Source organism: Pongo pygmaeus, chromosome 12, assembly GCF_028885625.2.
Source record: "Pongo pygmaeus isolate AG05252 chromosome 12, NHGRI_mPonPyg2-v2.0_pri, whole genome shotgun sequence".
NCBI classification, from domain to species: Eukaryota; Metazoa; Chordata; class Mammalia; order Primates; family Hominidae; genus Pongo; species Pongo pygmaeus.
In genome coordinates this window covers 63,038,053-63,055,782 of record NC_072385.2, presented here as the reverse complement: position 1 = coordinate 63,055,782, position 17,730 = coordinate 63,038,053, and the positions used below count along the sequence as shown (strand labels likewise).

The 17,730-nt window shown below is 40.8% G+C and overlaps 1 protein-coding gene across 4 annotated transcripts in view; it reads right to left on the bottom strand.

The window, feature by feature from the left end:
• Positions 1–17,730, bottom strand: part of TGFA (transforming growth factor alpha) — a 106,212-nt gene that overhangs the window by 25,193 nt on the left and 63,289 nt on the right. Inside the window, exon 1 of one of the 4 annotated variants that reach the window (XM_054476296.1) lies at positions 8,786–8,843. The exons of 2 other annotated variants lie outside the window; for them this stretch is intronic. In XM_054476296.1, coding sequence (XP_054332271.1) covers positions 8,786–8,822 — 37 coding nt within the window. In that variant the 5' untranslated portion in view covers positions 8,823–8,843. Of the gene's footprint in view, positions 1–8,227; positions 8,844–17,730 lie in introns of those variants that run through there. One more of the 4 variants, XM_054476295.1, reaches the window with a different exon arrangement.

Here is a 17,730-nt window from a genome sequence, read left to right as displayed (position 1 = left end):
GCAGAGCTTACATCATTTATAGCCATTTCATAACTTCCTCAGATATCATGGCTAACTTTCTAACAATTTAATCATGACGTCTGGCTTTTTAGTAGGAACTTTCAGCCAAAGTTTCTGACCTGGGACTAAATATTTTGTCATCAGATACTACAATGGCAAAGCCAACTAATACTTTTTGGATGTCTAGGAGAAAAGGCAGTAGATTAATTTAGTAAAGATGGGAGTCAGCAGTAGCTACTGGGGAAGCTGAGAGGGTATAAATCTGATACTCCCAGGTATCAAGGCCTCCCTTCCACCCCAAGGCCAGGCTGGAGTCACCCAAAGCTCTGGACTCAGCTCTGGGATGGGAGGCTGGCTTCAGGGCAGCAACAGGCCCAGTTTACAAGGGTGGAACTCCAAGCCTGGGAGGCGATGCGTGAACCTGCAAAGGCAGCTATGGAGTGAAGGAGAGGCTGGTGCGGAGGCTTACACTCGGGTGGCAGAACTGCTAAGCCAGAGCTTAGAGAAGTAAATGGTCTAGAACCCAGTGGCTGTCCTGAGAGACTTGGTGAGCAGGGGTCCTTCTCCCCTGGGCATGTGGGGGCAGGTGAGAATAATTCTTAATTTTTGTGAGTGATCCCGAAGAGGAAGGGCACTGTCAGCATCTAGTGTGGCAATGCTACTGACCTTTGCAGAGACAGCAATGCCCCATCAAGGAAACTGATTGACAGGGGCATTTCCTGGGGCTGTGTGTGCAGGCAGAAGAACAAGAGAGTTTTCAAATGAGCAGCGGATGTCAGCAGAGTTACGGAAAAGGAATCCCTGTCACATTTACAGTAGGAAATTGATCTCAAGTGTTACCAACTAATGAGGGGAATTCAATTTTGCTGTCTTAGAGCGGGGAGTGTGGCATGGTGGAGATGAGATAAATATAATTATGCAACTCATTCATTATTAAACCCAAGATCACTGAATATCTTTTAAATGATGGATATAAAACCATTTAAAAACAGAGTTTAGCTCTGCAGTACCATCATTTTAGAGAGAAGGGGCCTTCGTTGTAGTTAAGCAGTGAAAGAGAGAAAGGTAACTACAGTGCTACAGTTCTCTTGCTGTTCCACTTGTTCAGCTGGTTGGGGTGGGGCAGGGCCATTTTTGTCTCTACCATCCCCCAACCCCAGATTCTCAATTTACTGAGAGAACTCCTATGCTTAAAAGAGAACATATTTTTCCTGTAACATAATCCCTGAAAAATTTCCTAATTCTTCAGTGATCTTTTCCAATATTGACCAAATCTGACCCTATTTGCTTTTTAACTTTCCCTGATCATACACTGACTTTAGATCCTACCCACCCCTCCATCCCCATTGAAAGGCAGGGACTCCATATTATCTCACTAAACATCAAAAGCACCCTGTGGGGTTAGCATTATTAGTCTCTATTTTTAAGACAAGAAAACAAAACTGAAGCTTAGATAACCTTGTCAATGGACACGTAGCTGGAATGTAGTAGAACTGAAATTTGATCTCAGTTTTCTCTGATATTGAGATACTGAAGAGCTATAGAAAATTAGGATGCTATTCAAGTCCAGAAAGACAAATGCTGAGAAGGCACATGATCCCAACCCACAAATCACACTGGCAGTGAGGAAGGGGAACACTTAACTAGTGAACATCTTCTAGTAATCAGAAAGGGGCACTTTCAGGAGAAACAAGAGGAAATATTACTTTATTTGGGGGAGGAGTGGGGAACTATACATATGGAACTTATTATTCTCACAAGGGAGCAGTGGTTGAAAATACAGATGCAAAAGAGATTTCTACATGTCCAGGGATGATGGTTAATTGAGGAGCTGCTGGAAGTAGGGTGGTGGCTGGAACATGAGGTGCTATCAGGCCTTCCACTAAGGGCAGGAACCTCTGGGCTACACAATGCTCTTGTCCAGGAGCTCAGAGCAGGCCTAAGATGGCCTTCTGAATTGCTTTTGCAGCTTCAAACAAGATGCTGTAGGTGAAACCTAAGGGAACATCTGAGCCATTTTAATTCCCTCTGACCATTTCTTCCTTTGGGAAAAACCCAAGGGGCATCAGATGTGATGGAACCAAATTCAAACAGAGATATCGGTAAAGAAGCAAACAATTTAGTTTCTACTTTCCTACAAAGATACTGGTTATTGATAACACAGCAGCCGTGTGTGCGTGTGTGTGGGTGTGTGTGTGTGTGTACTGGGAAAAAAGATACAGAGAAGCCCCACTGGGGTTCATCATGCTTACTTTGAAGGCAAAAGCAGAGTTTGCATCATTTGGTACCTTTTTATTTTCCAACGGAGAAGAAAATCAGATAACATGAACACAGAAGTATTTTGCCAGCTTTCAATTTTATCTAAAGTACCTGGTCTTAGAGTTTTTAACCCAATGTAGAATTTTCTGAGGTTGGACTATGATGATGATGATATCATTATTAGGAACAGCTACTATTGGATTGTCCACCTATTGCAAGTGCTATGCCCAGCATTTTATAGAGCGAATTCTATTTAATCCCCACAAAAATCTTGCAAGGGAATCCTCACTATCTCATCTTACAGATGAGGAAAGTGGAGCTGAGGGGGGTTAAAGTTGTTCAATGCTGCGAAGTCAGCAAATGGCAGAGCGGAAACCAAAACTCATGGTTGGTTTCCTCTAAAGCTCTCGCCCTTTCTAATACAGCACACTGTCACTTCAGAGGGCGTGTGTGCATGTGTGAGAGATAGTTGAGAGTTAAGAAGTCCTTATGGGCATCTTCCACACACTCAAGATGACTCTCATTTGGAAAATAAACAAATCAGGAATTACCAGGAAAAGTTAGGGACATTTTAGACTTAAAAGGGCTAAGAGTCCCAAGGCAAATGGCTTTAATTAGCAAAGAGGCTTTGGGAAATTAAAATAAAACCTCAGTGGAATCATGTTAAGTGCGGGCTAAAACCAGAGACGGTATCCATCTAAAGATGCACGACATACATATTTCAACTTGGCCTGTTACCTGTACCCCGACTCCCCCTGGGAACACCACTACCTCCCCCATAAGGCACAAGGAGGAGAGAGGCAGGTATGAGACTCCACAAGCAACCTGCCAATCACCATTCTACATTCATTATGGATTAAAATGCAATGGAAATAGACAGGAAGGAAATATACTGGACAAAGATCACACTCTCTGCCACTAAGCTCCTCTTCTTCCTCATGACTGCATTCTCCAGCTCCCAGGTTGCTTCTTCTATCCCTACTACCTTGGTCTTGGTAATTTTAAGCAAAAAAAAAAAAAAAAAAAAAAAAAAAAAAAAAAAAAAAATTAAGAAAATTATAGGTCATGATTTTGCTTTGAGGACTGGAAGCTAAGCCTCCCCCTTTTCTTTTAATATGTGATAATTTGATTTCAAAGAGACAAATCATTTCCTTCTTTCATGTCTTCAAACCAGAAAGCCCCTTATTATAATTATATCCTCTTGGTGTCAACCAGCATTTGGAAAATACTTTACTTCCAAGTTCCATTCACAACGTAAACAAGGAGGTCTATGTTTGGCTCTCATCAGCTGGCTTTGAATGAGAATGTGAATGGCTCTGGGAACTGGAGCCCAGTCCTACTGGATGGGGAATTCTGTTCTGGCTTTGTTGGAGGAACGGCCCCGTTAGAGCCCAGGGCTACCTGCCTTTGCAGTCTCTGTGTGCCTCTATTCTCCTTATAAATATCAAAATTATTAGGTAAAGTGGTTGGCAGGAAACTCTCAATCCACCCTTAGGAAAAAATGCTTCCTCTTGTTGAGTCTTTGAACCATAATCCCTTTAAACCCTCTACACTGAGCACATATAAGCGCTATTGGGATGATTGTTTTTCTAGAACATTTTATGTCCTCAGAACTTTTGACAGGCGCCTTTTTTCATCTGCAGTTTGCAGATGCAGTGTGGGTGGAAGAAGGATACTCCTCATTTTAAGTGAGGAAACTGAAGAATACAGAGGTAAATTTAAGGCAAAACTTAACAGTCTTAAAAACATAGAAGTGAATTTGTAGTTGGGACTATGTCCCATGACAAAATTGTGCCTCTCTTTCCTATTCCCTCTGAGTTTTGTAAAGATGATTTTGGTTGTCCTTAGATAAAAGCCCTTCAATCAAGATTATATTCAAGAGGAAAGAAGCTGAGATGTAAGAGAGTGGTCAAATTATACGCAATTATTTTCTTTTATAAATTTTCAAATTTCATGAAGTGAGCATTTTAGAGTTTGAACACAACCATTTAAAATTAAAACCCCATAACATTATAAACACAGTTAAAGCTTAACCAATTTTTATTTTTAGTGTTTTATTCACAGACAGAATTGTAGTGTTATAGAAGACTGGGCTTGAGGAATCTAGATTTAACCTGCGCAAGAAAAATCATGTTACTGCCTCATGTTTTATCAATAAAAAGGAAGAAGGAGGAAGGAGACAAAATAATCATTTAGAGAAGACAGAAGATGCTCAGAAGAAAGATGTTTGGTAAGAGATGACCTCAGGCTTGGTCTCTACGGACAGAAACCTCACACACTCCTACCATAAACAACAAAATCCCAAAAGAGTACAGCCTATTTGATCCATTCCATTTCCAACCACTATACTTATGTCACTTTTTTTCTTTTAATTGAAAGAGTTCAGCTGGGAAACTGCTCTCTGAAGGAGGCAGGGAATATGCAAAAGATAAAGTGTGGGCCAGAGACTCCCAGGAGTTCCCCTAAATCTGAAGTCCTTTTTCTCCTGAGAATAGAGACTACATTTCCCAGCCTCCCTTGCAGTTAGGTGTGACCATGTGACCAGGATATGGCCAATGGATCTCAGCAGAGGTAACATGCTCCACTTCCAGGCTTGGTCCGTAAGAACCTCCCTGTGTGACCTCCCTTTGTCTTTTCCCAGCTGCTGTCTGATTAGAGAGGCTCCTGCAGGACATGGAGGAGGGAGGAACCACAGGATGGAAGAAGCCTGGGTCCTTGAATAAGCACATGGAAAGAAGTCTGCAGGGCCAGGAAAATCTGCAGAGCCTTTGACATGAGCAGGAAATAAACAACATTCAGGGTTTATCTATTACAGCAGGGAGTGTTACTCTAATGCCAAGCCTGAAGTCTGAACAGTGTTTAGGGGTTGGTTAGAGAATTTCTGATGTGGGACGAATCCTCACAATAAATCATATCCTTTTCTCTCTTTCTCTGTCTCTTCTGGGAGCCTCACCCAAACATCAACATGCCCTGTGCTTACAATCTGAAGTCAATCTGGCCCTGATTGGGAGGCTCCACTTTGAAACCCTGGTCCCCAGCTTAAGGTCTGTTCTGTCCGTTCTCCGTCCTGGAGGGATCAGGTCGACCTTCACAAACCTCTCCAGGAGTAGTAACAGTCTTTTGGGGTGAGGAGTGAGATCAGCTTTGTAATTGAACAAAGTGTGGATGGGGCAAAGGCTGCTTCTGCAACTCTATAAAACAACATATAAAGTGGTGCCGCCACAATTGACAGCAGGCAGGGCACAACTGTTTTGATGGAAATGCTACACAGCTGATGCAAATGTACTGCATTCTCAAAACCCTCTGGGCAGAAATCGCCAAGGCAGGACAGCATGGTAACTACTATAACATCAATCTTCTTGACATAGAAGATGGATGCCCTACAGTTCTCCAAATGGCCATGATCATGTATCTCACCAGCTGCAAAATCTTAAATCGATACCACTGGAAAGAAAAAAGCACGACCATCCTGGCCCAGAATATCTTGATCATATCTTATTATAACTGGGAACTTCTCATCCATCCATTCTTTAGCTTTACTGGCAATGTGTTACACATCAAATAACTTTTTATAACAGCCCCCACAAGGGATTTTATAATTTGTTATTTAAAAGTTATGCATCTTCATTGTATAATTTTTGGAAATACAAATATCCTAAGCAAGCGACTTGCCGTCTTATCACTGAGAAGAAATAACCTGTGCTTAGAAAACATTTTACAAATGCTTATTATTTTTAGTAGGTTGCCTTTTTTGTCTTTTGTATAAAAGATCATGTTTCTTTGACTTCTTTCCTCTTTTGTGGTGATTTAGAATATAAATACTCTTTTTAATGTATTGTTTAAATTTTTAAAAAATTTAGTTTATTTTCTCAACTATCAATGTTAAAAATGAAATTTGATGTGTCATTTGATAAAAAATTAGCATACTTACTTCCTCCTCCTTTTTCTTCCCAGTTACCAGTTTTTATTTCTGTCATCTGATTTCATATCCTCATTATTTTATATATAAAACTTATATTTCAATAATTAATTTTGACATCTGTACTAGTATAACTAAACTGGCAACAGTTGCTTGGACACATTATCACTGGTTTTGAAAAAATTATATCCTCCCCATTTGGGGGTTTTTATCTTGATACAGCTGTTATCTAGCTGCAGAGGCTCTTTGGACATTTTTTTCCAGGAAGGGCATGTGAAAGGTATATCCATATAATGAAATATTATATGTCTGAGAACATCTGTGTTTCATTAATGTACATGGCTTTGCATGTGAATGACAACTTGGGTCATGAGCTTTGGAGCCCACAGGCCTCCCACCACTGACTTCTGGCTTGTAGTTGATGAAAAAACTGAAGCTAGATTTACTATATTCCTTTGTAACCTGTTTTTATTTTCACTTCAGTGCTTATAAGACCTTTTCTTTGCAATGAGAACTGGTTAAATTACCCTGAAGTTAATGCTTTCAATCTTAAGGACAAGTCTTTTTCAGCTTAAGAAAGTTCTCTTTAGTATCTTTGATGATTGTGTCAGCCTTAGTTTTCTTGTTTCCTTTTGGAATTATCTGTATGTTGGATCACCTGGTCCTTTTTTCCTTTTTTTCTCATTATTTTTGTTTTTCAGTCCTGAGTTCTGGGAGAAATTTCCCAGCCCATTAAAAAAAATTACTGACTTTACTGTGATATCTAATCTTCTGCTCATTAGTGTATTGTGGATTTAAAATTGGTCAGCATATTCTGTCATCTCTTTGTAGCTGTTTCTTACATAGATGCAATGTCAGCTTCAGTCTTGAAGACATAAATTAGATTATTCAATATCTTTACCCATTTCTTAGGAATAGAGGCATTAGTTGAAATTCCTCAAAAAATCTCATATGATGAAATCCTTTCTTGTGGCCAGCAATTTCTTGCATCATCATCTTTACAGAGAAAGATCTGCTTTCGTGTAGCATGATGGGGAGTTAAGTTGGGCTTCATCAGAGACAATGGCCCTATTCAATATTTGGGGGCCAGATAAAGACAGAAAAGGGGAAATTTAACTGTAGTGCCTTCAAATATTTAAGAAATCTATTTGGTAGAAGCAGGAGACAACAGGTACACACCAAAGAGTTTTCTCTTTTCCCCTGTGTTTTCCAGACATTCATGCCATGCCAGTAGTGAGAGCTGACTGAGTTTGTCACTTATTGTGGCCTTGACTGTGTCCTTTCTTGAAGCATTGGCAGGATCCAGATGGCCTTTCCTCACCCTCATACCTTGGCCTTCCAAGATTTGGCTGTTTGGGTGATTCCGCTCCTGACAATCCTGTCTTCCAGAGGAGTGATTGTTGGACTAGGGTAGGAGGGCTGCCACCTGCATGCTCACTGGCAGAAATTCTTCAGAGCTTCTAGTACTGATACACATTTAGAAACGGTTTCATATTTCACTGATTATTTCAGTGAGTGTCCAAGGGTAGATTGGGCTAAGGGAGGAGTAAACGTGGTATGCTGTAGTGTTAATTTCCCTGGAAACCCTTTGCTTATGGACGTTTTCTACATTATATGCCCACGTGATGACCAATATAACAGTGCCTCGCCACCCCCACTAACCACTTAAAAAGTTTCTCCAGGAGGCTCTTTTAAAAATGAGTGCATTCTCAGTTCTCTCTATGGGAATCCCCAGCAAAGCATCAGCTAGTATTTTTGCATACTCAAAGAGTGGACTGATTTCCGTTGGTGGATATCTGAGCCTTCCCTGGACAATATCCCCCAGAGCTGCAACCCCCCTCCCTCTCTCCAAGGTGTGCCAGGATTCCCCGTGAGGAAAACTCAATGCCAACATTCCTGCCTCTTCCATAATCTAAAGGCTCTGCCTCATAAAAAAGTTGGGAATTCCTGGTTTAAATCCCCTGGGCTAAGCGTAAATCAAGCAACTTGGAGCTCTGCTCTTAAAAGGAGAAATGTTGGGGGATTCCAGAAACACCAGGGTCATTTTACCTCTTAATAGTTTCTCCAAGCCATACTGATTCAGAAGCAAAGACCTCATAGTTCCATGACAAATTTGTTTTTCCTCAAAACTAAAAGAAATGAAGCCCTAAGGGTCTCATTTCACAAAATTCTCCCCTAATCCAGAAGTGAAATATCAAAGAGTTGGAGGTACTCACAGCTAACTTTCTACCCAGTCAGGGTTCTGCATATGGTGTCCCTGGGAGAGGACACCCAGCCTGTGCTCTACTCTTCCAGTACTCAGGGGCTCAGTCTCTAAGGTAGTACTAAGTACTACTTCCCCGAATAGAATGAGCTGCCTTAGTACTGGCATTCTGTTTGGGCAGATTATTGCTAGGAGTTTCTTCCTTAAACACATTAACATCTGCCTCCCAGAAACCTCTGTGTATTGTTTTGAATTCCATCCTTGGAAGCCACACAGAATAAGTCTCCCTCTTCTATACAGCAGTCCTTTCCCATTTCTATAGTCAGCCACCAAACCTCTGGGTCTTTGTGGTCCTAAACTCCCCTTGACATCCAGCCTCCAACGTAGCTCCCAATGATCCCTACCTCCTGGTATCCACAGCCTTGTGAAGTCCCCTCCCATACTGTCTCAGGGTTGGTCTGTGTGACCAATAGAATATGAATGAGATGTGACTTCAGAGACTAGGTCATAAAAGGCACTGTAACTTCTGCCTTGTTCTCTTTGTCTCTCTCTCTTGAATTGGTCACTCTGGAGGAAGCTAGTTGCTAAGTCATTGGGACACACAATGGAGAGGTCCATGTGGAAAGACTGAGGCCTCCCAACAATAGCTTTAAGTGAGCCATTCTTCAGCCCCACTCAAGCCTTCAGATGACAGTGCAGCCCCAGTTGCCATCTTGACAGCAACCTCAATGAGAGACCCTGACCCAGAACCTCCCCGCAAAGCCACTTCTGAATTCCTCTCAGACCCTGTGTGGGAAAATAAATGTTTATTGCTTTAAGCTACTAAATTTTAATTTGTCATATAGCAATAAATAACATAAACTTCAAGTTTCTATAAGTATTCTTTAAGCAAGAAAGTCTGCAAACCTCTTACCTCAGGGAAAATTCTGATTTTTTTTTTTAGTGCCTTTCTTAAAATAGTCTACTATAGAGAATGGTGACAACAACAACAACAAAACACATTTACCAAATACGTTGGATGTTGGCCTTTGTGCTAAGAGTTTTATACCTACTACCTAAGTTAATTCTTATAAAAGCCTTGTGATATAGGTTCTATTATTCTATCCATTTTACAGATGAGGAATACAGGTTTAGAGAGGTTAAAAGCCTTGCCTAAAGATGTAGGGCTAGGAAGAGGCAGAACGGAAATCCAAAAACAGGCAGTGCGACCTCAGAGTCCTAGCTCTAAAGCTCTGGGTTACAGGAACAGAGTACAGTAGGAAAACCACCTCCCATGACCTGATTTCTACATTGATAGAACTTAGTTCTCCATCAATTTTGCCAGCAGTCCTGGAATGCTGTTGGATTATATAAGCTTGTGGTCAACTAAGGCCTCTGGCTGTTTCTCCACTTAAACTATTGTCAAATTTGGCCTCATATCTTCCTAATTAAATCATTACTCTTAACCTAAATACTAACTGTTATTATAAGTGTGTCACTGTTCAATTTAACTTGGTTGGTTGGCTGTGATCCATTGTTCTGGCTCAAAACTTTTTTTTTCTCTTGAGTCTTTATTCTATCGTCTAATACTTCAGCTATCATTCTGGGCACTGTGTTGTCTCTAAATCTGATAAACTTTGCCTTACATGTCTTCCTTTGATTTGCTCATAAAATTCTCAACAGGAAAGAAGGATAAAGCCTGCTGGCATACCCAAGAGTCCCCCTTCTAGGTCAATACATCAACAAATGTTTTCTGAAGATGACCTAGTTAAAAATGTCCTGCCCTTCCCAAAAGCTTCTAGGTAAACCCATGTCGGGTATGTTTGGGGATCTCTTTATTTAAAGAGGTCACTGGCATTGTTCCTTCTCACCAACTAGCCAACTGTGAACTCTTGTAACTCATATTTCTCCATTTTGTCCAACTGAATATTTTGATTTTGTCATGTGCCTTGTTGAACTCAACTTGTATTCTCTTATACAGCCTTATGCTGGTGGCATTTCCCTCATCAGTCTTACAACACTAAAAAAGAAGTAAAGTTAATCTGCTGTGACTCATTTTAATAGATTTACTCAAGGGCTTAGGTTTTAATTCTTTATTTGCTGTAATGAATTGGTCTAATGTTTTCCTGGGAGTGTCAAGTTTTATCATCTACATTCTAAACAATCTTCAGGCATTTTTACGTCGTTAAAGTCAGAAATGTATTTGTCTTTTTCCATTCTCTGAGCAATTTTTACATTTGCTGCTATTTCTTAAAAGTCACCAACAGGGATGGGTGATTTTTGCTATAGGTTTCTCAGTACATTGAGGTAAAATTCATCTGTACCCGTGACGAGTAAACTCATCTGTGGTATTAGGGGTCTTTTACTAGGATACTCACTCAACCTTTTATTTCATATTTACTGTGTTTGTTTTATTCTTTTTGACAGAAAATATAAAAGCAAAATTATGTCAATAATAGTCTTTTCCTGATCCTGCACTAACCTTTTCTACCTGCCACAAGAGATGGACTTATTCTTTCCTTTTTTTTACCTGTCTGCTCCCAAAGATAGCCTCAGAAAACCATTGGTTTGTGGCCAATAGCCACAACTCTAGTTCTTTCTGTCCTTCAGTTTTCCTGACATTCTCATAAACACCTGCCACCTAGGAGGCACCAACATACTTATTCACTCAACAAAGTGCTCTTCCATTCTATTCTTTGTCACCTCTTGGGACACGTCCTTCTTTTGATGTTCTTGCATAACTTATTAGATGATGTATCAGAGAATTCCTTCTGCAGCCACATTTGGGTTCCTTACAGTCTCTCTCCCCTTTACTTTCTCATGCACCCTCTGACTACAAACTCAGAACTCTATGAGCCTCTCAACTGGCCTGGCCATATTCCCTTTTAGAATCATGCTTGTGGGATCACATCTGGTTTTACCCTGAATTTTTGGATACTCTGATTGCCTGAAATTGAACTCTACCTAGTGTTTCCTTCTCTCACTTCTATAGCACATATAGATACCAACCTGTTATCCTTTCTGATCAAGACTGCATTCACAGAAGCAGGTGTCCCTGTTGTCTTCTTTATCTTCTGAGTAATACATAACCAACAGGCATGTAAAGAATTCTTCAGGTGTTCAGTTTGCGGCATGCTGAGATTTCCAGAAAATGTACCCATCTGAAGTTTGCTGTCAAACCACATTCTATCCTTATGACTACTTCGTCATCAAGATCCAGACAATATTAATTTCTTAGATCAACCATCTATCTACAGAATTGATCTATGATGATTTAACTTTTGATATCCCCACTATTTTTCTTGAAGCAACTGTCCATGTCATTATTGAGCCCATTTGTTTATTTGGGGCTGCCTGGCAAACATTTCTTTACTTCCTAACAGCACTCAGGTTTTCTTTTAGGGAATTACCTCTTCCCCTACAGGTTTACATTGGCTTATCACCATGATCAGATGTGCTACCCACCCTTCTATCCTCTCTACCTAAAATATGAATCTTGATAAGAAAGACAAAAAGATAATGCTGATGGAATTCATGCACTATAACTGTGGCATGTTGAGCAGTTTCTGTTCTGAGATAGAATCTGCCATTCCTGATTCCTGGCTTCCTGGAGTCATCTGGGTTACTGTTCTGTTCTAAGGGTGATTCTCCAGCTTTCCCACAGATTCTGTGTGCTCCCAACAGCCTTCCAACAAAGTTGCTTTTGTTCAAGTTAGTTGGAATTGATTGCTGCAACCAAAGAACCCTAGGTGATGTATTCAGAACAAGATCTGTTCTTCAACTGACTTATAATGCTATTCCTTGTCACCAACTCTCCAGTGTCCACAGGATCATGGAATCACCCATTCAACTCACTGCAACCATTGATTTGCTTCAGTTTTCCAAAAACATTTCCTTAACAAGCCCACAGGCAGAAACTGAATTGAAATGCCAAGTTTCATCTATTCACTGCCCCCAAAGTGAGCTATAAAGCTGTAGTTACCCAAGGTGGTAAGCCTTGTTTATAGCAATACTGTGTTCTGTAGCTTTACCGCTCTTCCTTCTTCACTCAAGCTCACCCTTCCTAAATTGATACACCTACCTTCACAGTCCCCCCACCTTTTTTTTTGAGACAGACTCTTGCCCTGTCACCCAGGCTAGAGTGCAGTGGCACGATCTGGCTCACTGCAACCTCCGCCTCCTGGGTTCAAGTGATTCTTCTGCCTCAGCCTCCTGAGTAGCTGGGATTACAGGTGCCCGCTGCCGTGCCCGGCTAATTTTTGTATTTTTAGTAGAGATGGGGTTTCACCATCTTGGCCAGGCTGGTCTCGAACTCCTGACCTCATGATCCACCTGCCTCGGTCTCCCAAAGTGCTGGCACAGTCCCTTTTAATGTTTTATGAAATTAGAAAATAAATCCAGTATCACCTCTGAAGACTGAGAATCAATCCAAAGGAACTGAACACTGCTTAGTTTTCAAACCATCCCTGCTACCCTTCCCATAGCATCTGGCTTGACCATTTTGAGTCTTTTTTCTTTCCCCGCAATTTCAGCTTAGGGACATACTGACCAGCTCAGTGGCTCTTTTGCCAAACATGTACTTACTTACTTCCCTGTCTTTGTATGCTACAAAGACATTATAGCTGAAATTATATTCATATATTGCATTTATGCAGGCAACCACCCCACTCTGGTGGCTGGCTGTGTTGGCCCTTCTCTATCAAGTCTCAGATGAACAGTCAAGAAAGACCAGATACTTACTAATTGGCTACATCAGGGGCAACACTGTATCCTTCAGCAGGAAGTCACAATTCACAACCATATTTCCTCCTCCTGGAACTGAAGACTCTTCTACACTCCCAAGTGCCAAGCTGATGGTATTTGAAAGGCAAAAGCTCACAAAGTATATATCTTAATTACAGTGCCCTGAACATATTTTTCCTAGCCTGCTACATCAGGAAGTCATTGCTTTCTACTGCCCACTGGAGTGGACTTTTCCCTCACCTACCCACTTGTGACACTCTTCTTGCAGATGGAGGTCTATATTTTGCCTCCAGCCAATATGGCAAAAATGACCTCTGTAGACTTAGATGGTGAAACAATGAATATTCTGACCTATTCCACAGTGGCCCTTAAGGGACAAAGGGTACAGGGAACAAAGGCAGGATATTTTGCCTCCTTCCATCCGTGTCTGAGTACCTCTAAGGTATACTCCTCTTGGTTGTATGAGACCCCAACTACAAACACCAAAGCTGTCTCTCAAAAACATCTAAGCAAATTCCAACAAGATCCTTATAATTGCACCCCCTGCCTTTATTCATTTGTGTTTTTTGTTTGTTTGTTGTTGTTGTTTGTCTTTTTTTTTTGAGACAGGGTCTCACTTTGTTGTTCAGGCTGGAGTGCAGTGAGGCAAACACAGCCTTCTGGGCTCAAGTCATCCTCCTGCCTCTGCCTCCCAAGTAGCTGGGACTACAGGTGCGCGCTACCACGCCAGGCTAATTTTTGTGTGTTTTTGTAGAGATGAGGTTTTGCATGTTGCCCAGACTGGTATCAAACTCTTGAGCTCAAGCTATCTGCCTGCCATGGCCCCCTAAAGTGCTGGAATTATAGGCGTGAGCTACCATGACTGTCTATTTTTTGGTGTTTTTTTTTTAGATGGAGTCTTGCTCTGTTGCCCAGGCTGGAGTGCAGTGGCATGATCTCGGCTCACTGCAAGCTCCGCCTCCCGGGTTCACACTCATTCTCCCGTCTCAGCCTCCCGAGTAGCTGGGACTACAGAAGCACGCCACCACGCCCGGCTAATTTTTGTATTTTTAGTAGAGACAGGGTTTCACTGTGTTAGCCAGGATGGTCTCGATCTCCTGACCTCGTGATCCGCCCGCCTTGGCCTCCCAAAGTGCTACGATTACAGGCATGAGCCACTGCGCCCAACCCTGTTTCTTGTTTTTAATCACTTTTGAAATTGCAAAAGCAATACATGTTTAAGAGAGAAAACTTGAGAGAACAGAAGAGTACAAAGAAAGAATAAACTCAAAGCATGCAAAAGCCATTCACAGATAACCACTATTAAAACTTTGGAATATAAATATTGTGTTTATTTTGTGTTCTGTGTGCCCAACAGGGAATAAAATGATACTACTCATGAACATTTCCCCAACTCAATTAAGTATTATGCTACAAGTTGAGTATTCTTTATTCAAAGTGCCTGGGATTGGAAGTGTTTTGGATTTTGGATTTTTTCAAATTTTGAATATTTGCATATACATATATGAGACATGAGATATCTTGGGGATGGGACCCAACTCTAAACATAAAATTCATTTGTTTCATATATACCTTATACACATATCTTGAAGGTAATTTTATACAATATTGTAGATAATTTTGTGCATGAAACAAAGTTTTGACTGCATTCTAACTGTGACCACATGAGGTCAGGTGTAGAATTTTCCATTTGTGGTGTCATGTTGGTGCTCAAAGAGGTTCAGATTGTGGAGCATTTTAGATTTCAGGTTTTGGGATTAGGGATGCTCAATCTGGACATGGTAATCTTTGATGGCTGAAGTTTTCATCTAATATATACTATTTAACCAATCTCCTCTTATTGGGCATTGTGATAGCTTCCCAATATCTCACTATTATGAAACATTATATGAAACCGAATATCCTTCTACATAGATCTTTGTTCATGCACATTTATGATTATTCTTCTGAGAGTAGAATTAGTGTGGCAAAGCAATGCTCATTTTTCTGAGATACATTATCAAGCTGCATTCCAGGAAATTTGTAACAATTTACACTCTCCTGAGGAGGAGATGAGTGTTTCTTCATAACCGTTCCAATGCTAGATATTTTTCATTGCCCTTTTTGTCAATTTCGTGGCAATGTATGAGACTCTCTTATGTTAACTGCATTTTCTTAATTTCTTGATGTACATTTTTTTTCATATGATTCTTAACATTTGTATTTCAACTTTGGTTAATTAGCTGTTTATATCTTTTGCCTGTTTTTCTAGTGATACATTCTTTCTTGTCTATTTGAAAGTGTTCTTTAAAATACTAATAACTCTGTATCCTGTTATATATGTTACAAATAATTTGTGGTTTGTGTCTTCCTTTTGCTTATGCAGAAGTCACCCTGACATTATTAGTGGCCTTCCCTTTCTTAAGATTATATAAATATTTACCTACGCTTCCTTCCATTATTTCATTGTTTATATTTAATTATAAACCATCTATATTTTAGTGCATAAGATGTATTTCATTATTTTCTAAACAGCCAACCAATTATCCTAACTCCATTTGTTGAACAGTTTATCATCTCCTTATTGATTTGAAATGTTACCTTTATCATAGGCTAATAACTCATTTTCAGTCTTTCTGCTTAGTTCCACTGAGATTCTGTTTCTGTACCAGCACCAAAGCATTTACTGTAACCTTGTAATATGTTTAATATCTGGCAGTACAAATTTGTCATCTTCCCTTGCCCCTACCCCTCATTTTTTTGAAAACACTTTGAATATTCTCCCCCGTTTGTTTTTCCAGATGACCGTTAGAATCATTTATAAGTTCTCTTCCCCATATCCAAACCTTTAGGGGACTGACATTATAATTATACATCAAGTTAGAGATAACTGGCCCATTTACAACAAGGAGTTTTCCTAGTCACAAATGTGCTATGCTTCTCCATTTATTCGCATTTCTGTGGTGCACCCTGCAGTAAAGTTCCACGGAAGTCCTGCATACAGCCACCACTGCTGGATTTATTATTTCTCTGTAACACCCTCAGCTTACTTTTAACCATCCCTGACAGAAAAAGGAAAGGCCTCCAGCCACGAAGCCCTGCTATAATACCATACATTGGAGGCTGGAAGGGTGTTCCAGGGCTGGAAAGATGGCACAAAAGATTCCAGTCAAGCAGCACGGGCCCCAGTAGCAGCTCTGTCACACTCACTCTAGATGATTTTGGCCAAGTCCTTCCCATCCCTGGGTCTCAGTTTACTCCTCTGTAAACTGTGCTGCCTGTCTGCTCCTGGGGAGAGGGTGCCTGGCTCTGTGCCACAGGCAGAGGCTCCCTGGGCAGGTGAGCGCCTTCTCCCACCAGCTGTTAGAAAAAGGTGGGCGTTGGAATGCTGCTCAGAGGCACCCTGGCTTCGCTCAACCTGGCGTTTCACACACCCATTCCTTAACCTCATTCTCTCCCTATTTCATTCCTCTTCCCACACAGTGTTTACTAAAATCTCTCAACACCAGACGAAGCACAAGACCAGGATGTTCTGGGCTGCCTGGGGAATGTTCCCACAATGGTGAGCCGCTGGGCAGAGAATCACACGGTCGCCACCCATTCAAGGCAGGGGCACCTCAGTTTCCAACTCAGGGGTCATGGACGTGCTCAGGGACAAGAAAACCATCAGACAATGTCTGAGAGAGGGGCTTTTCCTTCGGTGCTTACAAATAAAAGACAAAAATCCTCACAGGAAAAGAAGGATAAAGGCTGTGGTGGCTTTGCTGTTTGTTTACAAAGCAGTCAAGGGACAAGTAAGAACCTGTGTGGCATTTTATACTCACTGTGTCTACAATCTAGGGTCTAGCTATACGTTCTCTTTTATAGTCTAGGAACTTGCTGTTCAAAATGTGGTCCACAGACAAGTGCCACTGGTGCTACCTGGGAGCTTGTTAGAAATGCAGAGTGTCAGGCCTCACCCCTGAGCCACTGAATCTGAATCCGCATTTTAACCAGGCCCCCAGGAGAGTCCTCCACACATTGTAGGCTGAGATATGTGGCTCTGGTTTACCACCTCGCAATCTTCCACACGCATTGCAATCACCTTGGAAAAGTACCCATGCCAGGGCCCACCCCCACACCCAGAGATAATGATTTAATTGTTATGGGGTGCAGCCAGGACAATGGGATTTTAAAAAACTCTTCAGGTGATTCTAATATATAGCAAAGTTTGAGAACCACTGGTCTAGTATACATACAAATAGATTAAAAGAAAAAATGAGAAATCCCTTCCTGTACTATAAATAGAATCATAGAAAGTTTATAAACAACTGTAGCAAAATTTATTGAAAATAAATTGAACATATAACCACCAATCTGATGTCTTTACCATATAGTGTCAATAAATGATGTACTTGAGAAAATAACAACGAATTGCACTATTCAGAGAAGGTAAAAGATAACAGTCTCTCTCCCATCTTCTTTCCACCTTGTGACTAATTAAAACAAAACCTCCTCATATAGTAATTTTCAAATGATGGCAAATGGGAACATTTTTGTGCTTTAGCCTTAGCACAATTTTCCTTTAGCACTGGAAATTTCAGTCTGATAATGCGCTTTGCACTACAGTTACATAAGTACAGTGGAAGTTCTTGTGTTCACTTGTAGA